Raw genomic sequence first — 27,874 nt, forward strand, 5'->3', positions numbered from 1 at the left:
AAAATGTGGAATAAGATTAAATCAGGAATTTTTGTTGAGTATATGTGTTATTTCCATTGGTTATAGATATAATTTTGCCATTGAGGCTTCTCTGCTGTGTAATAGTATTGTGAAGAAGAAAAATGTCTATTTTTCTTAAAATTCAAATGCTGGGAAATATTTTAAGGAGTTAGGATTATTATTCTTTAATTTGAATTTTTATATTTTTTGTCCTACATTTCTTTTTAAGTAAAGTTTATTTTAACCAAAACAGTTTTAAAGGAAACTTGTAGTTAACTTTATGGTAATTTTTACAGATTGTACCTAAAAGTGTTTATTTTACTAAACTATTTTTAAATAGAAAAGATCTTTTACAGAGTTCACATGAAACTTAAAAATTACCTTAGAAAACATTTTTTAGTGTTATATGTTAATTGACGTAATAAAACTTAGACCTCAAATACTCATCACATTCTAAATAACTTAAATTGCCAAATAAAAAGTTCTATTTTATGAAGTCTATCTGTTTTTGAATGCATGGTGATAATTGTATTCTCTGCTCAAGATTATGACATGTCTCACTTAAAATTATTTTTCCCAAGTCTGATCTTCTTAATTCATGGTGACAAAAATTACACAAGATTAACTATAGATAACTATAGTTGTAAAACATTCAAGCGTATCATAGGGTCATGGAGCAAGCCATAGGTACAATTAATTAATTAATTCTATATCAATTTATTCTCATTAGTGAAAGGAAAATAGTATGTATCTTAAAGTTTCACTTGGGAACATATACATACATATATATATATATATATATATATATATATATATAGAGAGAGAGAGAGAGAGAGAGAGAGAGGGAATATAAATTTCCCTCCATAGAGAATATAAATTTCCCTCTTTAAAAATGTTTTCTCATTATTGCTGTTCTACTTTCAAAATATATTCATGATAATTAATGAATTGTTTATATATATATAAAACTTATGTCATTAAGTTTATACATAAACTTAATATCATAACTTAATGTCATTTACTCAACCCATCTATAGCATGTAATCTTAGATATGTCAAATTCTATACAGTCCTAAACAGAATATTTAATCTTGATTAAGAATATGCTACCTCATATCTCTCTTCTAAAAGCATTGAGCGTTTATCAGTTATTATAAGAGCAAAGTGATCTTAAAAGTTAAAATATTTATCAAATTTATATGAAAATATATGTGATATGCTCATGGAAGCAGTTATTACAACTTCTATTTCTAATATTTTATTTGTATTTTGTTAATTTTCTTTAGTTTTAATAGCCATTTATATACTTCCTTGAAATTCAAAAAAAAATCCTTCTTGGTTGACACCAGTAATCCTAGTACCTGGGAAGTAGGCACAGGAGGATCAGGAGTTCAGAGTCATCCTTAATACATGACAAGTTCAAGGCCATTCTGGGCCATATGTCTCAATTAAATAAAAAGGAAAGGAAGGAAAATATACTTAGATTAAAAAACAAACTGAAAAAAACTCCTGAAATTTAGATCAATCCAAAGAAATTCAAATTGCTTTGACTATTGAACAGCTGTAGAAAGCATTCAATAAAATTTCATTAATATATGAAGAGGATTGGTTTAAAATTAGTATCAGTTTATCATCTGTGGAGCACTAACCATGTACCAAGCTTATTTAAACCATCTTAGGCTGTTTAAACTCTTCCCACAAAATAGATTTTCCTACCTCCAATTCTGCTTTTCACTAAAGCTTTGAGAAGGGAAGTAGAGGGTATCTCCCTATACATTTTCCTGACTCAGGATTTCCTTCTCACCATTCTTTAATAAGTCTACATCCATCTGCAAGAGGAGTAATATAGGGAGCTGCTAATTAGTATAAAATTGTACTCAGTCCAGCTATATTTAAGAACCTTAGTTGAAGTTGGGCATGGTGGTGTGGGCCTTAAGTTTGGGAACTCACAAAGCAGAGGGAGGGCAGATCCCTGAGTTCCAGGCCAGCCTGAGCTACATAGTGAGACCCTGTCTGTAAAGAAGGAAAAGAAGAAGAAAATGAACCTTAGTTGTCATATTATACATTTGATTTTAATAAAAGTTCTGCACTTATCTTAAAAATACATCTAAATACTATTAGAATAAGTCAGTTTTGTTTTTATGTTAAAATTTGATATGTATGTGAGTTAGTATGGTTTTGTGTCTAATACAGAATTGCTGTTGGCACTTGATGCACTTGTTTATATTACAGTTTTAAGGGGGCTGGAGAGATGGCTCAGCAGTTAAGAACACTGACTGCTCTTCCAGAGGTCCTGAGTTCAATTCCCAGAAACCACATGGTGGCTCACAACCATCTGTAATGGGATCTGATGCCCTCTTCTGGTATGTCTGAAGAGAGCAACACATACATAAAATAAATAAATCTTAAAAAGTAAAAATCACAGTTTTAATATATTTATTTTAAGTAACACTGCAGTGATCATTGTGAAGTTTGAAAATAAAAAATTAGGCCTGGAGAGATGGCTTAGAGATTAAGTACTGTCCTTCCAGAGGACCCAAGTTTAGTTCCCAGCACGCATGTCCGGTAACTCATAATCACTTGGCATATGTCTTTAATCCTAGCTTTCAGGACTCAAAAGCAGATGGCTGTGTAAATTTAAGGCCAACCTTATCTACATAAAGAGTTCCAGGCCAGCCAGGGCTACATAGTGTGACCCTATTTCTCACATATATAAATATACAAAGATCAACCACTCCAGTTACACAACATACATACAGTAATTAAAAATAAAATAACATGTTTAGGTTTTTTTTGTTGTTGTTGGTTTTTTGGTTTTTTTAGAATTTGGAGATCCTCTTATTTGGAGGGGGAACTTATAAGCTATTCTAAATAATAGTTACCGCTACTGTTAATATTTTACTTTTAGGCTTTAATTTTTGTTTTGTTTTTCAAGACAGGGTTTATCTGTGTAACCCTGGCTGTACTGGAACTTGTTCTGTAGACCAGGCTGGCCTCTTCCACAGAAGCAGAGGCAGATAGGTCTCTGAGGTCCACCTGCTTAAGTGCTGGGGTTAAAAGTGTGCCACCACCACCCAGCTTAGATGTTTTATCATTACTATGACATACCAAAAGATAGCCATAGCATTTCTATTTTGTCACAAATGTTAGGGAAGCCTTCTATGTTCTTAGCACAGCCCAGTTTGTTTTTTATTGTTTTGAGATAGGATTTTACTCAGTTGCTCAGTCCTTGAATTCAGCCTATAACTAGGCAGGCCTTGAACTTGTGATCTTCCTGCCTTGGCTTGTGGAGCAGCTGGGTTATAAACTTGTATGACCAGCCCTGGGACTGTTTTTGGTTGGGGGTAGGGGAAACAGGGTCTCATGTAGTCTAGGTTAGCCTTAAACTCCTAATAGTCTGTGTTCTATCTCCCAAGTACTGTGATTACAGATGAGTATCACCATACCCATTAAGTGATTAAAATCTTACAACATATTTTATCTCTCTAGTAGCAATAAAATTTTATGTTAAGATTTGTTATTATTCCATACTACATACAAAATTTTGCTTTGTTTCATAAAAAGTCAGGTCTTCTGGTTCTTCTATTGCCCTACTTTTGGAACAGTGTAAAATTTTTAATTTGAATTGTATATTGATTTTTTTTGTTGTAGTTTTCTGCTTCTGTCATTTTAAGAGACATTTTGTTCAGAGATAGGAAATGTTTTAAAAATTTATGAAAATGTCATGGTTCTAAAGTATAATGTTCTTATAATACAACCTTTATAACTTTCATTTGTAATTAATCCTATTAAAGTCACTTTCCATGGAATGGTTCTGATTGTCATTATTACAGAGAAAATATCTTAGATATGTAGCATACCATGTTTTGGGTAATAGAGCTGTTAAATACACAGGAAATGTGTATATTTTAAGTAAGTCCTATAAGGGAGTCTTTCATAACATCACATTTTAGCTTTTTACTCTAGTCAAATACTTTTAAAAAGTTTAAAATACCTTGCTTTTCAAAATTACTAAAAAAGAGATAACAGGAATAAATAAGACCTACCACTGAAAAAATAAGTCATTAAGGTGTTATATAATCTAGTATGTTGGGGGGAGGGTGTTGGGTTTTGGAGCTGTCTTCCGAACATAAAGATATTTTGGAATGTAACAACATTATCTGCCACTTTCATTGAATGACAAAAAGTCTCAAAGCTTTAAATAATTACTCCTATTTATAGCCGGATAATTAAATGTTACTTTTGTGGTGAATAAAGTTGTTGGAATTTATGTTGCCAATATGTTTTATATATTGGCAGGGAGGAGAAGGTATGGCTTATGTAGAAGCAAATCAATGCATCTTAAATTTTGCTGAGTTATTTTAGCTTCTAAATTAAACTGGAGTGGCACACACCCAACACTTGAAAGATGGAAGAGGGAGGATGAATAGTTTAAGGCCAGCTTTGGCTACACTTCAAGTTTGAGGCCAGTCTGGACTATAGGAGACTTTGTCTCAAAAAAAGTGAAAATTATAAAAAACAAAAAGCAAAAAACAAACTAGGTTGAGTTCTTTATACGTTTATTGCCATTGTGGAAGATTATTTTAATTTTTACTGTACTATTAGTTATATATGTTTTCTGAGTTTTTCTTTCTTGACCATTAATGGTTTTATTTTCCAATACAGTGAATAGTAATACTTGAAAGTATTGTAAAATGTCCCATTTTACATTTATTGAGCATTTATGTTGTGCCAGGTACTGTTAAGTCTTTTAAATATATTATCTCACAAATTATTAACATCTTTTTAAGATTAGTCCTACTTAACCCTTTGTGTGTCGAAACGCTATCCTCCGTGAAACAAAGATATTACAGACATAGTGTTCAACTGTTTTCAAACACCACATTGGGTTTGGCCTTGAATTTGCTTGGTAGCTTGGGATGACCTTGAACTCCTGACTTTCCCACCTACACCCCTCTCTACCCCCTCCCCCGTACTAGAATTATAGGCATGTATCACCATTCTAAACTGCAAACTACAAATTTTTGAGATCTCAAATCTATATTTCATTTTTAAAGTAATTTGACTTTCAGAAATATGCTTTTACCTAACTTAAAAGTAAATAGTAGCTGGGCATAGTGGTTCATGCCTTTAATACCAGCAGGTGTGTTTGAGCTTAAGGCCAGCATGGTTGCATAGGGAGTTCCAGAAAAGCCAGGGCTATATAGTGAGACTGACCCAAAAAGAGGTAAATGCTGAATTTAAACAGAAACATTCCTTGCTGTTTATTTATGTGAGAATTTATCTGACCTGTTGTCCCACCCCTCGTCATTGTTTACAGAATATTTGTGTCTAAGTTTTGCAAATTAAGATAAACATTCTTTTTTGGTTGTTGTTTGTTTTTTGAGGGGCGTTCCACTCTAGCCTTGACCTTGGGATCCTCTTGCCTTAGACTTTTGAGTACTGAGATTACAAGTATAGATCACCATATCTGACTAAAACCTTAAATTGTGAAATTTTATACTTCCTTATTGGTAGTATAAAATGCCACCATCTATTATATGTCCACTAACAACAGGCCTTGTACTCAGTTACAATTATTACCTTGTGATCTTCCCAAAAACTTTTCAAGGCAGGTATTGTTATTATCCTTACTACATATATAAATTAAGGCTCAAATAAGTTAAATTGCATGAGTTCAGAAAGTCATTCAATATAGGTTCTTCTGACTCCAAAGCTTGTGATTTCACTATAGTATGTTACTCAAATGGACATTTGTTATACATATTTTTCTATGTACAAACAATATTATTCATTAAAGTAGAATTCAGCAATATAAATATTATTTTTCAGCTGTGAGTACCAGAGTGCCTGTTGGTTCAAACAATCCCTCTCAGACCACAGAATGTCCTACACCTGAATCCAGTTATCAGACTCCAAGCAATATGGTTACCCCATCCACTCCACCTGTGTATCCTTCGGTTGACATTGATGCACATGTGAGCAGATTCTATAAATTTATTTTACATGTTCTAATTTATTATCAAAGGGAAATTGTCATTGTACATTAATGAGGAAAAGAAATATGTTTTATTGAGAACTCTTGTATAAATATATATATATATATATATATATATATATACATATATATATATTTTTTTTTTTTTTCCTCCTTAGACGGAAAGCAATCATGACACAGCTTTAACACTGGCCTGTGCAGGTGGTCATGAAGAACTCGTATCTGTTCTCATTGCTCGGGATGCTAAAATTGAGCATAGAGACAAAAAAGGTAGGAAATATCACTCACAAATGAAATCTAAGTACTTATACTTCTCAAAATTGTAGAATTTTTACTATGAATAAGTAGTTCATATATGTCTATGTGTTTATGTGTATGAAAAATAAAGCTTTTTTTTTTTTTAAAGACAGTTTCTCTGTGTAGCCCTGGCTGTCCTGGAATTCACTCTGTAGACCAGGCTGGCCTCGAACTGTAAAAACTGAAAGTTTGTTAGAATTTTTTATTTTCTAATTTAGGTTTTACCCCACTGATCCTGGCGGCAACAGCAGGGCATGTTGGAGTTGTTGAAATCCTTTTGGATAAAGGTGGAGATATAGAGGCACAATCTGAACGAACTAAAGATACTCCACTTTCTTTGGCATGTTCTGGTGGACGGCAGGAGGTATGTTAACATTAGTTTTCTTTTGTAAATATTTTTTGCTTGTATATTTTTGATATGTTTGTGCTTCCTACTTTTTGGGATTTAAAAGAAAATGCACACACACATATGTATGCACATGCATGTGGATGCTTATGTAGCCCAAAGAGTTGAGATCTAAAGCTGAAGTTATAGTTATAGTTATAACTATAAAGTTATAGTTATGAGCTGCTTGATTTGGGTGCCGAGAATGACTGACGTTCGGTCCTATGCTCATGCAGAAGGTTCTCTTAGCTGCTGAGCCGTGTGCTTAGTATTTTATCTACATGTAAACCACACGTGCTTTACAAAGCTTCAGAAACCCGTGCTTTTCAACCTTCCTAATGCTGTAACCCTTGAATGTAGGTCCTGTTGTTGTAGTGACCTCCAACCATAAAATTATTTTATTGCTACTTCATAACTGTACATTGCTACTACTATGTATGGATCAATTCTGATATCGGATATGTGATTCCTATGAAAGGGTTTTTCAACCTCCAAAAGGATCACAAACCCACATGTTGGGAACTGCTGCTATAGACTTTCTGAGGATTGAAGTATGTTTATTAAGTATGGAAATAATGGAAATAATAGCACACACTTTTTCAAGGAATGGTTTTACCCATAAAGACAAATTACCAATTATCTTTATTTCTACATTTATTAGCATTCAGTCGTACAGCTTTATTAACATGTATAAATGCATATTCATTGCTCATTAATTGACAAATGGAAAATGTTTTATTTTAATATAACTGGGATTTTGAAGCTCTGAATTTCTTTTTCCTGCCTGGTCATGCGTAGGTTTAGGCCCAGGCTAGCCTTCAACTCATTATAGCTAAGGCTGGTTTTGACTTCCCCATCTGCCTTCTTTCACCTTACAAGCATATCAACACAGTTGCGTGCCACCATACAGAGCACAACACTGAATTTCTCTGTTTGAGCTGAGGTCTTTTATATAGCTGAGGGTAGTCTCAAAGTTGAGACAGTCCTCTGACTTACCCTCCAGAGAACCTGGATGAGCTGCCACACAAGCTCACAGTTTCTTGTTATGAAATTCAGCTGGACATTGTGGACATGCATATTTATAATTCTAACACTCAGTAGGCTGAGACAGGAGAATTGTAAGTTCCAGGCTAGCCTTGGCTGTATAGCATGACCCTTTCATGCTATAAAACAAATATGACCACAAAAAATGAAATTGCATCCATTTATCTACTGCTGCTATTTTAATACTTAATGCCTAATAAAATATATCTAAATGTCAGATATTTAGACAAGAAAATTGAAGGTGTTATTTCCTTCATTTTAAGTTGAGCACTACTGTAAACTTGGTTTTTCTACCCATATTTTCTTTTGTAGGTGGTAGATTTGCTGCTGGCCCGAGGAGCCAATAAAGAACATAGGAATGTGTCTGATTATACACCACTGAGTCTGGCTGCATCTGGAGGATACGTGAATATTATTAAGATTTTACTTAATGCTGGGGCAGAAATTAATTCAAGGTATCACCTGTTCACTTATCATTCATGATTGCTGAGTTTCTAACTTTTAGTTAAATGTCTTTAGTAGGAATTACATTTTAAATTATGAGATTTTTGCTATTCTTCATTTAGAAACATTAGAAATCTTTCTTTACTGACATTTTCATCTGTCATGCTTTTTGCTTTTTAGAAAATACAAAAACAAGGCAACATACTAATTTTCTAAGCACATTTCTTCCTTAGGACTGGAAGTAAACTAGGTATTTCTCCATTGATGTTGGCTGCAATGAATGGACATGTTCCCGCAGTGAAATTGCTGCTTGATATGGGTTCAGACATTAATGCACAAATAGAGACCAACCGGAACACAGCTCTCACCCTGGCCTGTTTCCAGGGTCGAGCAGAAGTAGTGAGTTTGCTTTTGGACCGCAAAGCCAATGTTGAACACAGGGCAAAGGTAAGAGTTTTATAATTTGTCAACTTTTTCAGTTTTAATTCTATAGAAACAAATATGACATTTCAACTCATCTCCAATGCAAGTTTAGGGAACCAAATATTCCTGGTGATGCAACAGTTAACATTTTAAATTTTTCATTTTTTTCCCCTCTTCCATTTCTTCCTCTTGCTTTTGGTTGTGAGCCACCATGTGATTGCTGGGATTTGAACTCATGCCCTCTGGGAGAGCAGTCGGTGCTCTTAACCACCAAGCCATCTCACCAGCTCTAAAATTTTTCTTTAGTAAGACATATACTTACCATTGGTAAAAGCTGTAAACAAACAAACAAAAAAGTTCATGGCTTATAAAATTTTTGACAGCTAAAATCTGGTTAACCATGACAAATTCTGAAAGATTCATGACTATTTGGAATTTAGAAATAGCACATCCATACTTTGAATTTCTTTACCTTGAATTACTAGGTATTTACATAGGGTAGGTAGAAGATTTGGGTGTTTTGTTTTATTTTTGTTGGTTTTGTTGTTGTTTTGTATTGTTTTGTTTTGGTTTGGTTTTGGTTTTTCAAGACAGGGTTTCTCTGTATAGCCCTGGCTGTCCTGGAACTCACCCTGTAGACCAGGCTGGCCTCGAACTCAGAAATCCGGCTGCCTCTGCCTCCCAAGTGCTGGGATTAAAGGCATGCGCCACCACTGCCTGGCTTGTTTTGTTTTGAGACAGGGTTTTCTGTGTAACAGAGCCCATGGCTATCCTGGGCTCACCTTGTAGATCAGGCTGGCCTTGAACTCACTTGCTTCTACCTCCTAAATGCTGGGATTAAAAGGGAGTGCCACCAGGCTTGGTAGGTGGAAATTCTTTACATGAGATGACAGCTGAAACCTTAAATTATTTTAGATTGGAAAAGTTGAGTGGAAATTTCATCCCTCTCTCAATTCTAACAGCTAATCTTTTTCTTTTTCTTTTTCTTTCTTTCTTTCTTTTTTTTTTTTTTTGGTTTTTCGAGACAGGGTTTCTCTGTGTAGCCCTGGCTGTCCTGGAACTCACTTTGTAGACCAAGCTGGCCTTGAACACAGAAATCTACCTGCCTCTGCCTCCCAAGTGCTGGGATTAAACAGTCTAACAGTTAATCTTTTTCTTTTTTTCTTTTGAGATGGGACCTCTTTATGTAGCTATCTTAGAACTTGCTCTTTTTGTAGACCAGGCTGGCCACAGAAATCATCCTGGCTCTGTCCTGCCTCTTCAGTACTACTATTAAAGGTGTGTACCACTACTCCCAGCCTTTTAGTTTTTAAAAAAATTATGTGAGTGAATGTTTGTCTGCATGTATGTGTACCATGTACATATCTAGTGACTGCAGAGGCTAGAAGAGCATGTTAGAGTCCCTGAAACTGGAGTTACAGGTGGTTGTGAACCATGATATGGTTTCTAGGAACTGAATTTCAGTTATTTACAAAAGAGCTAGAGCTCCTAACTGCTGAGCTGTCTTTTCAATCCCTCAGTTTATATTCTTAAAATATAGTGCAATACCATGAAACTCTGGTTCAAACACAAAGTTTGGTGGCAAGAGAGATGACTTAGTGGGTGGGATATTTATCTCTTAACCTGATGACCTGAGATTCAGAACCCTCACAGTGTAAGGAAAGTCCTCTGACTTCCACATGTGTGCCATGGTGTGCATCCCCCCCCCCCCCACAACACATATAGAATAATCTATAGTAGGTTATTACATCAGCAATCACACATTTCCCCAAAATAAAAGCCCAGAATTAATAGTTACAAAGAAATTGAGGGCTAATTCTTTTGTACTTTCATGCATACATATGTGCATGCCTTGACTGTGTTCTCTACCCTGATGCCTTCTTCCCAACAAGTTCCTGACCTATTTTTTAAAGCATTTTTTATTACATTTGTGTTGTTTTTGTGTGTATGTTCCTGTGTATACAAGTGCATGCCAGGGCAATGTGTGGAAGTCAAAGGGTAACTTGAGGGTGTTAGTTTTTCTCCTTTTACCCTGTGGATATTAGATTCAAATTAAGGTTGATTTCCAGGCTTGGCATCATGTGCCTCTATCCACTAAGCCATTTCAACAGTGCCCGTGTACACATACACACATGTTTTTCATGAACATGGATGGATGGTTTATTTGCTTGAGCAAGGGCACTTTCCCTACAAGTAGTTACATCACTGAGGAAAAGGATTTTTTCTCTTCTAGCAACTGTTAACTACAAATAGCCCCCCTCAAGGGGGGGATTAGGATCTCCTTTGCCGTCAGTTTGCTCATTCTCTCATCTTCAACCCTTTGAAGCCCTACTTACACAGATTACACTAGCCTTGAACATGAAGTCTTCTTGCCCCAGCTTCTATAATGTTGGAATCCTAAGAGTATGACATTTTAGTTCCCGTACACTGTCTTTCTGCCTCAACATCCTGAGAACTGAGTTTAAGTATTTCCATGCCTGGCTTTGCTTTTCTTCTTGCATAAGATTGTGAGTGAGTGTACTCTGGCATGCCTCAGTAAATCTAACAATTTCACCTGCTACTTAGTAAAAATTATTTATTTGGGTGGAGAGTGCTGTTGAGACAGAATTTTATGACTAGGAATGGATTACCTTGAGCTCCTGGTCCTGATCCTACTAATCCACCTCCACAATAACTGGGATGACATGAGCTCTGAAGTTAATTTAGTACTACTGAAAACAGAAGGCTTTTTTAAAAAAAATATTTATTATTATATGTAAATATACTGTAGCTGTCTTCAGATACCCCAGAAGAGGGAGTCATATCTCATTATGGATAGTGCTGTGATTTGAACTCATGACCTTCAAAAGGGCAGTAGTGCTCTTACACTGAGCCATCTCTCCAGCCTGAAAACAGAATGTTATTTGGGGTTTTTTGGGGTTTTGGTTTTTTTTTTTTTTTTTTTTTTTGTCTTTTGTTTTTTGTTTGTTTGTTTGTTTGTTTTTTATTTTTCTAGACAGGGTTTCTCTGTATAGCCCTTGCTGTCCTGGAAATCACTCTGTAGACCAGACTGGCCTTGAACTCAGAAATCCAGATGCCTCTGCCTCCCAAGTGCTGGGACTAAAGGCGTCTCAGAAATCCAGATGCCTCTGCCTCCCAAGTGCTGGGACTAAAGGCGTGTACCACCACTGCCGAGCTTTGGTTTTATTTATTTATTTATTTATTTATTTATTTATTTATTTATTTATTTATTTATTTGAGGCAGGGTTTCTCTGTGTAGCCCTGGCTGTCCTGGACCAAGCTGGCCTCGAACTCAGAAATCCACCTGCCTCTGCCTCCCAAGTGCTGGGATTAAAGGCGTGCACCACCAAGCCTGGCGAAAATCAGAAATATAATCTGCTTAAATATTAATTAGTTTAATCTTTTTAAGAAATTACATAATTTCATTGCTTTTTTTGTTGTTGTTGTTGTTAACTGGTTTGAATAGACTGGCCTTACTCCCTTGATGGAAGCAGCTTCTGGAGGCTATGCAGAGGTTGGAAGAGTTCTCCTTGATAAAGGAGCAGATGTTAATGCACCTCCTGTGCCTTCCTCAAGAGACACTGCTTTAACCATAGCAGCAGACAAAGGCCACTACAAATTCTGTGAGCTCCTGATTAACAGGTAGGTAAATTTCTGTTATATGTAGAACTCCAATGGTCCCTTTCACTCTTTTTTTAAAAGTAACTTTAACATTTCAAAAAACAATTATTGCATGGTAAAGAACACTATAAAAATGTCAGCCTCTTATAGCAAACAGACTGTTGATATTGTTTTTGTTTGTAGGGGAGCACATATTGATGTTCGTAACAAGAAGGGAAATACACCACTTTGGCTGGCATCCAATGGTGGTCATTTTGATGTAGTACAATTGCTAGTGCAAGCAGGTGCTGACGTGGATGCAGCAGACAACCGAAAAATCACACCTCTTATGTCAGCATTTCGCAAGGTAATATGACATATAGGGAAAAGAGAACATTTAATAATTTTAAAACAATTCTAAGTTAAAACCATGTGCAGAATATAAACTGATAGTGTGGAATTAAGTATATCTGTATATAAAAGTCAATTATTTCTGGACATGGGAAACATATCTTTAATCCCAGCACTCAGGAAAGCAGAAGCAGGGGGATTTCTGAGTTCAAGGCCAGCCTATTCTATATGCGATTCAGGGCAGACAGAGCTACAAAATGAGATACCATCTTTTAAAACAAACAAACTTACAAGCAAACAAGCAAACAATACTATTGTCAAGCATAATGGCTCATTCTGTAATCCTAGCACTCAGGAGTAGGTGAAGGCAGACAGATCCAGAGTTCTTGGCCAACCTGGGATTATGAGTCTGTATCTGAAACAAAACAAAACAGAAAACATTGCTGTCTGTCCGGTCTTTTGTGGCTAAACTTAAGAGTTATTTGGTAGTTCATTATAATTAGCTTTGGTTTTAATTCACTTGGTATCTTGATTAGCTTCTATTATGTCATATTACTGAAAACATAAAATTTGGGGCTATGGAGATAGCTCAGTGAGTAAAAATTCTTGCTCTGCATGCAAGAGGACCTGATGCTTACACCCTTAGTCACATGCATATACATATATAGAAATGCATACACACACACACACACACACACACACGGAATTTAAGGAAAACAATAGATACATACAGATGGTAAAGTAGATGTGCTTAGACTTTATTACCTAGCATTCAGTTCCCAGCAAAGGCATTTAGAAAGTGTTTTATCAGCTGAGCAGTAGTAGTACACACCTTCCCCAGCACTCTGGAGGCAGAGGTAGTGTGATCTCTGTGAGTTCAAGGCCAGCCTGGTTTACAGAGTTAGTTTCAGGATATCCAGGCTTATACAGAGAAACCCTGTCTCAAAAAAAGCAACAAAAGAAAGAAGGTGTTTTAGCTAAAAAAATCATAAAGCTGAGAAAATGTAATAGACCACTTTATTCAATAGTAAAATTCAAATAATGCTTTGAAATCTAAAAATATTGGTGTTTTCAGACTTAGACCCCCTTAATTCTGAGATTTATTTCACAATCCCCATTTTTTCTTATTGTTAGCTTTATTATACAAAAAGCTATTGAAAGAAAATAGCTTTCCTATTTTCTGTGGGACATGGAAAAATTAGTATCTTGCCTATCATATATTGTTTGCTTGCTTGCTTGCTTAGTTGCTTTTGTATTTAAAACAGGGTATCTTTATGTAGCCCTACTGTCTTGAAATTCACTATGTTGACTAGGCTGGCTTCACAGTCACAGAGATCCACCCATCTGTCCCTGCCTCTTGAATGCTGGGATTAAAAGGCATGTAATGTACCACTGTGACAGCCTACTACCATATATGCTTGAGCATGTTCTTCTTATCTTTTTCTGTTTAAAACTGAACAGTGTCAATATTTTCATAATTTTAATTATGAACTTAGTAATCTATTTTAAAATACTATTTTTTCACATTAAATTGTTAAAACCTGGATAAAATTTCAAAAGACCCTTTTGTGGGTTTTTTTGTTGTGCTTTTTTTTTTTAGGGTCATGTAAAAGTTGTTCAATATTTGGTGAAGGAAGTCAGTCAGTTTCCATCTGATATAGAATGCATGAGATACATAGCAACAATTACAGATAAGGTAAGTTTACTATGTTATTGAAGCACATTTTTATTCCTTATGGCATTCTATGCCAAGAAGTATAATTCGGGACTTGTTTCCACTGGGCATGCATTCAGTGGCAAAAAGGCCATGAGTTCAGTCCCAGCACCAAACAAAGAGCTTGTTCTTTTTGTCATCTACAGATTAAGAACTTGGGTCTTGCTGGGCGGGGGGGCGGGGTTGGGAGGGGGGTGCTGCACTGTGCCTTTAACACCATCACTGAGGAGGCAGAAGCAGAGCCATCCTGGACTATAGAATGAGTTCCAGAACAACCATCCAGGCAGGCATACACAAAGAAACCCTGTCGTGGAAAGAAACCTTTGTCTTACATGATGATGCACACTTATCATTCTGAGAGGCAGAGGCAGGATTTCTAGATGTTTGAGGACAGCCACATAAGGAAATGTTGCCTCAAAACAAAACCCTATTTTTGCCACATTGTAGTTTCATACCTGTATTTCTAGCACTTGGACTTCAGAGTGGGGAGGTTCAACAACTCAACTAACAATTACAGCAGTTTAGTGGGTTGAAAGCTAGTTTGGACTGAGCTGCTGTCTCAAACATTTTTTTTTTCTTTTTAAAGGTGTTCTCATTGTTATGAATGATTGATACAGAACTGAACTCAAGGTTTAATTTGATTTGGCCAATTTCTAGTTGTTGGAGGTTTGACTTATGGACCTTTCTATTCAGGTCTGCTTATATTGGACCCTTTATTATAAATTCGTTTGTGCTTATCTAATTGTGCTTTGCCCTCTCTGCAGGAACTGCTGAAGAAGTGTCACCAATGTGTTGAGACGATTGTGAAGGCTAAAGATCAGCAGGCTGCAGAAGCAAATAAAAATGCAAGCATTCTCCTAAAAGAGCTGGATCTAGAAAAGGTGAGGGGGTAGAATGAGCTCCCAGTTAGAAATCAAAACTAGAGTAATTTGTTGTCTGTATAAATAGTAGTCTTTAGCAAAATATGATTAAAAGGTAATTGTTAGAGTTTCTTTGGGTATTTAGGGAAACCATAGCTTTGTTCCACAGCACTGTCTAGGATGTGTAAGATAATAGGAAAAGGTTTTTTATTTTGTTTTTAAGATTTGTTTATTTTATGTATATGAGTACACTGTAACTGTCTTCAGACAGACACACCAGAAGAGAGCATCAGATCTCATTACAGATTGGTTGTAAGCCACTATGTTGGTGGGATTTGAACTTAGGAGATCTGGAAGAGCAGTCAGTGCTTTAACCACTGAGCCATCTCTCCGGCCCGATTTTATTTATTTTAAAATTTAACTTAGCAATTTAGTTTTTATTTAGTAGTTTAGTTGAAGGTAGGATTTCGCTGTGCTATTTGGGCTTGCCTTGAGCTCTGGAATTATAGGTATATACCATCACATCTACTCTGATTTGATGTCTTGTCTGCCACTGCCCCAGGCTTAGCAAACATTCTACCACTGAGCTGTTAACCCTAGCCTGATGGTTCATTTTTCAATTAGGTTATTTGATCATTAGTGAATAATAATAGATATCTGTATATCTTATGTATACATATACCTTATCAGATAATATATATCTGGTTCTGGTATCCTATATGTCGTTTTTTTTTACATCATTTATGATTATTTGAACTATATTTAATTTTGACACGAAATTTGTTTTTGTTTTATTTTGTTTTGCTTTTAAAATTTTATTTGAGATTGGCATCCATGGGAAATAAAGGACAAATATGTCATTTAATGTTTTCAGTTACTACATTATTGGGGCTGGAGAGATGGCTTAGCTTTAAGAGCACTTGTGTTGCACATGCAGAGAACTGGGGTGCAGTTCCCAGCCTTTACATTGGTGGCTTACAACCATCCATAACTCTAATTCTAAAGGATCCCTCCTCAGGCCAATGGTACATACTCAGGCAAAACACCCATACACAAAACAAATATAAAAAATGTTTTTAGCCGGGCAATGGTGGTGCATGCCTTTAATCCCAGCACTTGGGAGGCAGAGGCAGGCGGACTTCTGAGTTCGAGGCCAGCTAGAAACAGAGAAACCCTGTCTCCAAAAAAAACAAAACAAAAAAATGTTTTCATATTATTAAATTAAATGATATATTTTATTTACAGTCAAGAGAAGAGAGCAGAAAGCAAGCTCTTGCGGCTAAAAGAGAAAAGAGAAAAGAAAAGAGGAAAAAGAAAAAAGAGGAACAGAAAAGGAAACAGGAAGATGAGGAGAACAAACCTAAAGAGAATTCAGAACAACCAGAGGGTGAAGATGAAGAGAATGATGAAGATGGTAAAAAATTGACTCATGAATTATGTATAAAATTATCCTCTGTTAGTAAACACAGTAGAGTAAACCTGTAATCCCATCACATAGGGTGCTGAGACAGGGCAATTGCCGTGAATTCAAGACCAGGCTAGCTACATAAAAAGTCCCTATTTCTAAATTAAATAATAAGTAAAGTTTAAATTAGCATTTTGGGGGTACATTCCTGTTAAAGATTTCATTACTTTAATCTGAAATTGATAGTTGGCTTTTATAGTTATAATGCTAAGTGCTTTACAGTATAAACTAATAGAGAAAATGGGAAGATAAAGGCAAGCATGATTTGAAAACGTGGAGTGTTTTATTTATTTATTTATTTATTTTGTTTCTTTGTTTCAAGACAGGATTTCTTTCTGTAACCCAGGCTGTCCTGGAACTCATAGAGATCCACCTGCCTCTGCTTCTGGGATTAAAGGTGTGTGTATGTGCTACCACTGCCCAGCTTCATGGAGTATAATTTAAGTTTTCCTGTAAAACACCTTGTATATATTAAACAAGTATAGTAAAAGGTTTACCAGTTTCTCTTCAGGTTCTCCTCTACTTCTAACTTTCCTGACTAGAATAATTCCTCAGTGAATTCTTAGCTAAGGTTAAGGCTTAAAACCATGGAGGGTATACTTGTCAGTAGAGGTATTTAGTAGACAAATTAATTGTGCATCTCTTGAATTCTAGTTCCTTAATACTATTCCATATTTTTCCTGGAATCAAAGTATATTGTGGTTCTTTAATAGTTCATAGGACTTGTATTATCAATCTTCAGAATACTAATGGTAGGGCTGGAGAGAGAGCTTTGTGTTTAAGAGCTCTGGCTGTTCTTCTGAGAGCTCCTATCCCATTCCCACCACACACATGGCAGCTCACAACATCTGCAACTCCAGTTCCAGGGAATCCAACACCCTCACACAGATATAATTGTAGGCAAAACATCAATGCACATAAAATAAGAATAAATAAATAAAACATTTTTTTAAAAAGATATTAATGGTATATATTTTACACAAATATATCAGAATTCTCTAACAACAATAAATATTTTTTTAGTGAAAAGGAAAATATGATCCAACATATTGATTAATTATGAATTATTACATATATTCTATCATTATTTGTTTTGACATATTTGGCCCTCATTGTGAATTTTTTTTTAAATAATTTCAGTGGAGCAAGAAATTCCCATAGAGCCTCCAAGTGCAACCACCACTACTACAATTGGAATCTCTGCTACATCTACCACGTTTACAAATGTATTTGGCAAAAAAAGAGCCAATGTAGTGACAACCCCCAGCACCAATCGGAAAAATAAGAAGAATAAGACAAAAGAGTCCCCTCCCACAGCGCATTTAATTTTACCTGAGCCACATATATCTTTAGCACAACAAAAAGCAGATAAAAATAAAATAAATGGAGAGCCTAGAGGTGGCGGCGCAGGTGGAAATAGTGACTCGGATAACATAGATAGCACAGACTGCAACAGTGAGAGCAGCAGTGGTGGGAAGAGCCAAGAGTTCAGTTTCCCTGTGGATATGAATCCCACCAGTGACAAGAGGTGCTCCACGGTTGTCAGTTCTCAAGAGGAAAAGGCAGTTACCACCACTTCCAAGACTCAGACACGGTAAAGTTGTCTATTTTGTTAACTCTTTATTCACTGTTCTTATTTCATGCCTGGCATAACATTTTACAGTATGTTATCTAAGTACAAGTTGTATTAAACAGTTCCTTAATGTTATCTCTGTTGTCTCTGTCCTCTTAACCATGTTTTCATTGTAAGATTACTGGGTATTTTATAAGATTCTTAGTTTAAAGCTTTGATTTTAGTTAACTGTTAATTTTATTGAATAACCCATTTGATATTAAAATAGATGGTTGCTTATTTTGTTCATTTTCTTGTCTTGATTATTTAATGTATCAAACTTCAAAAAATATTTCATTATAACTTAATCTATGTAATCTCTTGAATTTTTATTTATTTTTGAACTCCATAATTGCATTTTCTCAGCCTTGATGGTGAAGTAAATTCCATGTCAACAAACTACAAATCTTTGCCATTAAGTTCTCCAACCATGAAACTGAATCTCACTAGTCCTAAAAGGGGTCAAAAAAGAGAAGAAGGGTGGAAAGAAGTTGTTAGAAGGTAAGTAGAATTAATCCCATCTGTTACTTTTTTTTTTTCTTTCTTCCAAACAGGGTCTCATTAGGCATTCCTGGCCTGCCTAGAACTAATCAGTAAACCAAGATGTCCTAAAATGCTTGGCAGACCTCCTCCTCTGTCTCCCACGTGTTGGGATTATAGCAGTATGCCACCACAATGGTTTTTTGTTTTACTTTGTTTTGTTTATTTAGCATTGATCCAGCCCAGGCTGAACTTAAATTTGATAGACAGCCAAGTCTAACCTTAAATTTCTTTTTTTTTGTTTTTTTTTTTGTTTGGTTGGTTTTTTTCGAGACAGGGTTTCTCTGTGTAGCCCTGGCTGTCCTAGAACTCACTCTGTAGACCAGGCTGAGCCTCGAACTCAGAAATTCACCTGCCTCTGCCCCCCAAGTGCTGGGATGAAAGGCGTGCGCCACCACGCCTGGCTAACCTTAAATTTCTTATCTACTTGTCTCCACTGTCCAAATACTAGAATTACAGATACATACCACCATACCTGACTTAAAATTCTTTATCTTTTATGGTATAGTTACCTGTTTAATTAATTTGAATGTAACCTTATTATAAAGTACAACACTGGGAACTGGAGAGATGTCTTAGTGGTTAAGAGCACTGACTGCTCTTCCAAAGGTCCTGAGTTCAATTCCTAGCATCCATATGGTAGCTCATAATCATCTGTAATGAGATCTGATGCCCTTTTCTGATGTATCTGAAGACAGCAACTCTGTGTGTGTGTGTGTGTGTGTGTGTGTGTGTGTGTGTGTGTGTAATTAATTTTAAAAAGTACAATACCATACTTAAATACACAATATGATAAAAGAAAATTAGAAACAATACATAGAATTTACATAACAAAGTACTGAATGGCATTTTTTTTCTTAATTTTTAAATTTTTTTGTTCTTTTATTTTTTTTTCTCGTTTTTTTTTTCTCGTTTTTCTTTTTTTGTTGTTTGTTTATTTTTTTTCTTTTTTAATGAATGGCATTTTATGTAGGCCAAACTTGAGAATGTTTAAAAATTGCTAAATATGAACTATTCATGGTTTAAAATTACAAGCTAACATATATTACTCAGTGTTTAGTTTTAAGACAGGGTTTTACTGTGTGGCCCTGGGTCACCTGGCACTAACTATGTAGACCATGTTGGCCTTCATTGAGATCCAAATGCCTCTGCCTCTCAGTGCTGGGACTACAGGTGTGTGCTACCACCATTCCTCACCCAGTAGTATGTATTTTTGTTTGTAGTTTAGAAAGAGAAAGCATGTTAGTTGCAGATTAGTCGACTTGTGATATTTTTAAGCAGATTAGAATGCTCACATTATGAGTCACTAAAGAGGATGTTTGTTTGTTTGTTTTTAGACAGGGTCTCAGTATGTAGCCCCAACTGCCCTAGAACTCACAATGTAGAACCAGGCTGAACTCAGGCTTGTACAGCACACCCTGCTTAGGATTTTTGTTTTAAATGGCATTCTAATTTGTAATCTAATTTTCCTCAACTAAATTTAATATAATAATTTCTAAAGTAAGAATTTAATTATTTTAGGTTCAAGAATATTATATAAAATTTCATCAACATACTTAGACATGTTTAATTTTATATTCCAATATTTATTATTTAAAGACATTTGATTTCATAAACTCATAGGTAGCCTTCATTTTCTAGGTCAAAGAAATTATCTGTTCCAGCCTCAGTGGTGTCCAGAATAATGGGAAGAGGAGGATGCAACATTACAGCAATACAAGATGTTACTGGTGCCCATATTGATGTGGATAAACAAAAAGATAAGAATGGAGAGAGAATGATTACAATAAGGTAACTCTAAAAATAACATATATATTACTAGTTCTGGATCAAAATTTTATAAGAGGAATACTTTAAGTCGGAATTTCATTTGAAAGTTGGGATATAGCTCAATGATAAATTGCTTGCTTAGCATATATTAAGCCCTAGGTTCAACTCCAGAAAAAACATTTTTATATGATTGATAAGATTTTCTAGAGATAAAACCAAATCAAAATGTATTGAATGAGAATTTTTTTTCAATGATTAAAAAAAAAGTATGCTGTTGTTGTTTATATTGTTGGTCTCATGTCATTTATTTTCCAGGGGTGGTACAGAATCAACAAGATACGCAGTTCAACTTATCAATGCACTTATTCAAGATCCTGCAAAGGAACTAGAAGACTTGATTCCTAAAAACCATATCAGGACACCTGCTAGCACCAAGTCCATTCATACAAACTTCTCATCTGGAGTAGGCACCACAGCAACTTCCAGCAAGAATGCATTTCCCTTGGGTGCTCCAGCTCTTGTAACATCACAAGCAACAACATTATCTACGTTCCAGCCCACTAATAAACTTAGTAAGAATGTGCCAACAAATGTACGCTCTCCTTTCCCAGTGTCTCTTCCCTTAGCTTATCCTCATCCTCATTTTGCTCTCCTGGCTGCTCAAACTATGCAACAGATTCGGCATCCTCGCTTACCTATGGCACAATTTGGAGGAACCTTCTCACCTTCACCTAACACCTGGGGACCATTCCCCGTGAGACCTGTGAATCCTGGCAATACTAGTAGTTCTCCAAAGCATAATAATACAGCCCGTCTACCTAATCAGAATGGGCCTGTTTTACCATCAGAATCTCCTGGACTGGCTACTGCTGGTTGTCCTATCACTGTCTCTTCTGTAGTTGCTGCCAGTCAGCAACTATGCATGACTAATTCCCGGACTCCTTCATCTGTCAGAAAGCAGTTGTTTGCTTGTGTGCCTAAGACCAGTCCTCCAGCAACAGTGATTTCCTCTGTGACAAGCACTAGTAGTTCCTTGCCTTCTGTGTCTTCCACATCTATCACTAGTGGACACGTTACCACCACATTTATGCCTGCACCTACTCAAGTACCACTTTCTTCACAAAAGGTGGAGTCTTTCTCTGTCATACCGCCTCCCAAAGAGAAAGTGTCCACACAGGACCAGCCCTTGACAAACCTATGTACACCATCTCCAGCAGCTAACAGTTGTAATAGCTCTGCCAGCAACTCCTCAGGAGCTCCAGAGACTCATCCATCCAGTACCCCTCCTCCTCCTCCTCCTCCGGGTAATACACAAGAGGAGGGGCAGCCGTCCAAGGCATCTGATTTAAGTCCTGTGTCAATGCCTTTTGCCACGAACTCAGAAACTGCTCCATTGACTTTGGCATCACCCAGATTGGTTGCTGCTGATAATCGGGACACTGGTAGTTTACCTCAGTTAGCTGTACCGGCACCTCGAGTTTCTCATCGAATGCAGCCCAGAGGTTCTTTTTACTCAGTGGTACCAAATGCAACTATGCACCAGGATCCTCAGTCAATTTTTGTTACCAATCCAGTTCCTTTAACACCACCTCAAGGCCCACCGGCTGCAGTGCAGCTTTCCTCAGCTGTGAACATTATGAATGGTTCTCAAATGCACATAAACCCAGCAAATAAGTCTTTGCAACCAACATTTGGCCCAGCCACACTTTTTAATCACTTCAGTAGTCTTTTTGATAGTGGTCAGGTGCCAGCTAACCAAGGGTGGGGAGATGGACCTCTGCCCTCAAGAGTTGCTGCAGATGCCTCTTTCACTGTTCAGTCAGCTTTCCTGAGTAACTCTGTACTTGGACACTTGGAAAATGTGCACCCTGACAACTCCAAAGCACCTGGCTTCAGACCACCGTCACAGAGAGTTTCCACTAGTCCAGTTGGTAAGTCATTAAGTATTATTGTAGCTAAATATGGGGCTGTCAAAACTTACCTTTCAAGCTAATAGGCACTTATTTTGTACCTAATACAGTCTAACCTTGCAGAAATAATGCCTTTTAATTAATGCTGCTTAAATGCAAAAATTGCTATATGTAAATTACATAAAATAAGCTATTTATTCTGTACCTAACAGTAAGGCATACTGTTATACCTTATATTGATCCACGTTTTTGGAAGTTGATGTCATAATAAAAAGAATTCATGGCGTCAGGCAGTGGTGGCGCATGCCTTTAATCCCAACACTTTCAAGGCAGAGGCTTCAGATTTCTGAGTTCGAGGCCAACTGGTCCACAGAGTGAGTTTCAGGACAGCCAGGGCTACACAGAGAAACCCTGTCCTGAACCCCCCCCCCCAAAAAAAAAAAAAAGAAAAGAAAAAGAAAAAAAGGATTCATGGCATAATTCTGGACTGGCTACTGCCGGTTGTCCTATCACTGTTTCTTCTGTAGTTGCTGCCAGTCAGCAACTATGTATGACTAATTCCGGACTCCTTCATCAGTCAGAAAGCAGTTGTTTGCTTGTGTGCCTAAGACCAGTCCTCCAGCAACAGTGATTTCCTCTGTGACAAGCACTGGTAGTTCTGTGTCTTCCTCATCTGTCACTAGTGGACAAGTTACCACCACATTTATGCCTGCAACTATTCCTCAAGTACAAATTCAAATAGACTTTTTAAAAATATAGTGATTATTTGTTTCTCTGACTGAAAACGTTAGAACTGCATACTGTTTGGGTACCGCTCCATCGTTCATAGTACTTTCTATTACATTAATGGTGCTCAATGGCACTTCCATTAGATGAAGCTGCTTAAAAGAGATTCTGGTCATGTGCTGACTTTTTTTTTTCATGAAACAACTTTTTTTTAATATTTATTTATTTGTTTGGACACATCAGAAGAGGGCCATTACAGATGGTTTGAGCCACCATTGGTTGCTGGGAATTGAACTCAGAACTTCTGGAAGAGCAGTCAGTGCTCTTAACCACTGAGCCATCTCTCCAGAGAGCCCATGTGCTTACTCTTAATAGATTTTTTTTTTGGAGACAAGGTCTCATTGTGTAATCACACTGGCCTTAAACTTGTAGTAGTATTACTATATCAGCCATAGAGTGCTGAAATTACAGGCATTAACCACTGTGTCTGGCTTTGACTTCCTAACTTAAAAATTAGATGCTCCTATGAGTAGAGAAGGAGCTCTCAGAGCTCCTTACACTTACTTCTCTCTATTGGCAACCAACAGATTCTAAGAGAGGGGTAGGCATAGTATCCAGTTGTACCCACTGGTGAGCCTATCAGGCTCAGATGGTTCCAAATGCAGGGTCATACAGATGGCATTTTTAAAATTCTTTAGGACCCTAAACAAAACCCTGTGAATATGGGAAAGATTTGTAAAGAAGAAGGAAGACTGGCAGAGGTAATAGTGAAATAAATGATTGTCACAGGAGAAAGTAATCGGAATATTATATATATATACACACACATATATATATAAAATTGTCAAAGAAAAAATAACAATTATTTGCTGAAAAATTAGAAAAAATATAGACTGGAAACCAATTTTGGTTTGAAGATATTTGAAAGAGGAAGTCTACTTTGCGGAGAATAAGAGCAAAATTTTAGTCTAATATGTGCTATACTGAAAAATAAGAAATTCTTATGTGTCTGAAATTCAGAACATGGGGGGAAAATAACATCATTTGAGAGCTAAATAGAGTAGCATACATCTGTAATTGCAGTACTTAGGAGGCTGAAATAGAGGGAATCACACGTTCCAGGCTAATCTGAACTACATAGCAAGATCTGTCTTAATTGAAAATGTGGGTGTTAGAGAGAGCTGTTAAAAGCACTGGTTGTTTTTACAGAGGACTCAGGGTTCAATTTTTACCTCCCAAGTAGCAGTAGCTCACAACTGTCTACAATTCCAGTGTCAGTGGATCCAACACTCTTTTCTGGCTTTTACAGGCACTAGGCACGCATATGCAAACATACAGATAGAACACCCATAAACCTAAAAAAATTGAAAAACTAATTTTAAAAAACACAATAAAGATAAGTAAATCATTTTAAAAAGAAAAGAAACACTGCTCACTGTTGAGGCCTTGGGAGATGTATCATCTGTTAAGAGCAATTGCTGCTCTTCCAGAGGCCCTGGTCTAAGTTCCCAACACACATATCATGTGCCTCACAACTGCCTATAGTAATTCCAGCTCCAAAAGATCTGAAGCACTCTTCTGAATTCAGGTGCACATACACAGATACACAAAAACACATAATGAAAAATAATTGTAAAGAAAGAAACACTGCTGCTGCTCAATATTTCTCTTCCTATTGCAAAACTGCTCTTTAGCCCATGGCACCCTTTTGCTAGTTGTACAATACTAATTTATGTTGTTCTGGATATGGTATAGCCTTAAATTTTATTTCAGATATGTTTAGATTTACTTGTCTTTTCAGCAAAACATAACTGTTATTTTTCAAATAGAAATACAGCTTTGTAAGACTATTGTGTACTTTTTTAAAATTTTCTGAGGTAACCATCTATTATGACTTCAATTTGGGAATCTAGTAGAAATTTTCAGAATTCCTAGTGTGAAAGAAAAACTCAGTGTTAGTGATAGAAAATATTTTTCTTTGACTTTCCTTATGGGGAGAAGATTGGGGGGGGGGGGCAGTGTATGCACATACCCCGGGAGGCTGGGGATAAATGTCAGATGTCCTCCTCAGTGACTCTTCAGCTATTCTTTTATTTTTTATTTATGTGTGCATGTGTACTTATGTGCCTGCACGCCGCTGTTCTCAGGTAAGAAGAGTGTCAGATTCCCCGGTGCTAGAGTCACAATCAGTTATGAGCCACCAGACACACTGGGGACCAAACTCGGGTCCTGAAAGAACAGCAGAGTTCTGTTCTTTCATCTCTTCTGTCCTTCTCCACCTTACATATATTTTATAATTTTGTGTGTGTGTGTGTGTGTGTGTGTGTGTGTGATGTATGTGATATATGTCTGCATATAGACATTTAATAGAGCACAATGTGGAGGTTAAAAGACATCTTGCAGGAGTTAGCTTTCTTTCCCCAACATAGGTTCCTGAGATTAAAAACTCAGATCATTAGGCTTGATGGCAAGGCCTTTGACTGCTGACCCATATCACCAGTCCTTCTCTATCCTTATTTTTTGAGACAGGATCTCTGACTGAACCTTGATGAACTTGGCTAGCCAGCAACCCCCTGTGCTCCTCCTAATTCTGCCTTCCCAGTCTAGGGTTATTGTGTGCATACAACTGAGCCTGGGTACTTGGGATCAAATTCAGATATTCTTGATCATACAGCAGGTGTTTTAACAATTGAGCCATTAATCCACCCCCAATTTAATACTTTTTAAATGGACATATGCATTACATACCAAAGGTATTTTCCTTAATAATGGAGAAATCATATTGTTTAAAAGTATCTTTTTAAGGTTTGTTTGTGTTTGTTTTGTTTTGTTTTTGTGTTTTTTGAGACAGGGTTTTTCTGCAGCTCTGGCTGTCCTGGTGCTTTACTCTGTGGACAGGCAGGCCTTGAACTCAGAGATCCACCTGTCCTTGCCTCCTGAATGCTGGGATTAAAGGCGTGCACCATCACTGCCTGGCAAGATTATTTTTGATAAGTTTTTATTTTGATAAGTTTTTTTGGCTGGGCATGAGGGCATATGTCTGTAAGTATAACACACCTGGGAGGCAGAGGCAGGTAGAGTTCAAGGTTACTCTGGTCTATATAGTGAGTTCCATCCAGACCATTCACAAAAAAAAGGCTCAGCAGACAGTTTAGAATTATTATTGCTCCATCCATAGCTGCTTACAGCCAGCCACCTGTAACTCCAGTTTCAGATTCAACATTTTCCCTTCCCCCCTCCCCCGAGACAGTTTCTCTGTGTAACCCTGGCTGTCCTGGAACTCACTCTGTAGACCCGGCTGGCCTCAAACTCAGAAATCCGGCTGCCTCTGCCTTCCAAGTGCTGGGATTAAAGGTGTGCGCCACCATCGCCCAGCTCCCTTTTTTTTTTTTTTGAGACTGTGTCTCACATCTATAATTATGACTCATCTGGAACTTACAGAGAGCCACCTGCTTCAGACTACCTAGGGCCAGAACTAAAGTGTGTGCCACCACACTCAATGACCTCGGAGGGCACTAGGAAGCATACATACATGTAGGCAAAAGATTAATATATATAAATAAAATAAATTTAAATTTTTTTAAACTATTAAGTATAAAGTCGGACATGGGTATACCTACTTCTTTGATGGGAGATGGCCCGTCACCACTATGCCTAAACTTAATCCCCAGAAAACACATGGTAGACTGTGAGACCCAACTTGCGAATTCATGGTCTCCTCATATTTATGTGGTATGCACATTAAAAAAAAAAAAAACCTTAAAAACAAAAAGTACTTATGGCCCAGAAATGAGTACTTATCCATATTTTTCTAAAACATCGTCTCATATTCTTAGTACTTATTAGGAAAATCAGTGGAATTTAAGAAAAGTGCTAAATTGAGATTTATACAAACTAATAGAAGCTTGATATAGTTTGCAGTTTTTATTTATGAAAATACTGAAATTAATGTTATTCTAGTAGACTTTTTTCTTTTTTTGTGAAGAAAGAAACATTGCTAATTTTTCTTGTTTACCTTCATTGGAAATTGCGATAGCTTTGTAAATTACTAGCAACACTTAAAGGTTTTCCTCAAAAGAGATGGAGACCTTATTGGGCAAATAGCAGGTACACAGATACAATATGGTCTCATTTTATGTTTCATTCAATAACAAAAGCCTGAAAATTTATCTAGGACATACTTCAGATGGCTTCCATTTTTAAACGTTGTGCTCACTTTCCTATAGAGATATTGGGTGATATTCTTCTAATTTTAAAAGATTGGTTTTGGCAATAAAGTATCACATACATTTTCTCTTGATTTATGAAAAATAAACTATATGCTTCTTTATCTTGAAAACAAATATTAATAAATGTTTTCCTGTTTTAAACCCTTTACTAACTAGATATCTTGGACCTGTTTTATTTCAGGGTTGCCATCTATTGACCCATCAAGCAACTCCGCATCTGCTGCTGCTCCTCTGACAAGTTTCTCTGGCATACCAGGGACGAGAGTTTTTCTGCAAGGGCCAGCACCTGTCGGCACTCCTAGTTTCAACAGACAACATTTTTCTCCCCACCCTTGGACAAGCGCCTCAAACACATGTAGGAATACTAGAGAAACTCTTTCCAAAGAATCTTGAATAAGTTGTTAAGCCATTTGTTTCAGGGTACAATGTAGTGTTTTAGTAAAATAAGCATTATGCAGATACCCATGTTTTATATATGATCAAACCAAAAATGTTCCATTGGGACT

The 27,874-nt window shown here is 36.5% G+C and overlaps 1 protein-coding gene across 2 annotated transcripts in view; it reads left to right on the plus strand.

The window, feature by feature from the left end:
- Ankhd1 (ankyrin repeat and KH domain containing 1) overlaps positions 1–27,874 on the plus strand; it is a 98,888-nt gene that overhangs the window by 66,538 nt on the left and 4,476 nt on the right. For both annotated transcript variants that reach the window (XM_021151054.2, XM_021151055.3), the window contains exons 16-30: positions 5,833–5,978; positions 6,157–6,268; positions 6,514–6,659; positions 8,037–8,179; positions 8,402–8,615; positions 12,058–12,233; positions 12,396–12,558; positions 14,143–14,238; positions 15,021–15,137; positions 16,362–16,530; positions 17,722–18,175; positions 18,560–18,694; positions 20,375–20,524; positions 20,819–22,434; positions 27,550–27,723. In XM_021151054.2, coding sequence (XP_021006713.1) covers positions 5,833–5,978; positions 6,157–6,268; positions 6,514–6,659; positions 8,037–8,179; positions 8,402–8,615; positions 12,058–12,233; positions 12,396–12,558; positions 14,143–14,238; positions 15,021–15,137; positions 16,362–16,530; positions 17,722–18,175; positions 18,560–18,694; positions 20,375–20,524; positions 20,819–22,434; positions 27,550–27,723 — 4,011 coding nt within the window. The remainder of the gene's footprint in view (positions 1–5,832; positions 5,979–6,156; positions 6,269–6,513; positions 6,660–8,036; positions 8,180–8,401; positions 8,616–12,057; positions 12,234–12,395; positions 12,559–14,142; positions 14,239–15,020; positions 15,138–16,361; positions 16,531–17,721; positions 18,176–18,559; positions 18,695–20,374; positions 20,525–20,818; positions 22,435–27,549; positions 27,724–27,874) is intronic.

The sequence above is a fragment of the Mus caroli genome, unplaced genomic scaffold, assembly GCF_978045245.1.
Source record: "Mus caroli unplaced genomic scaffold, Mus_caroli_1 scaffold_19, whole genome shotgun sequence".
Classification (NCBI taxonomy): domain Eukaryota; kingdom Metazoa; phylum Chordata; class Mammalia; order Rodentia; family Muridae; genus Mus; species Mus caroli.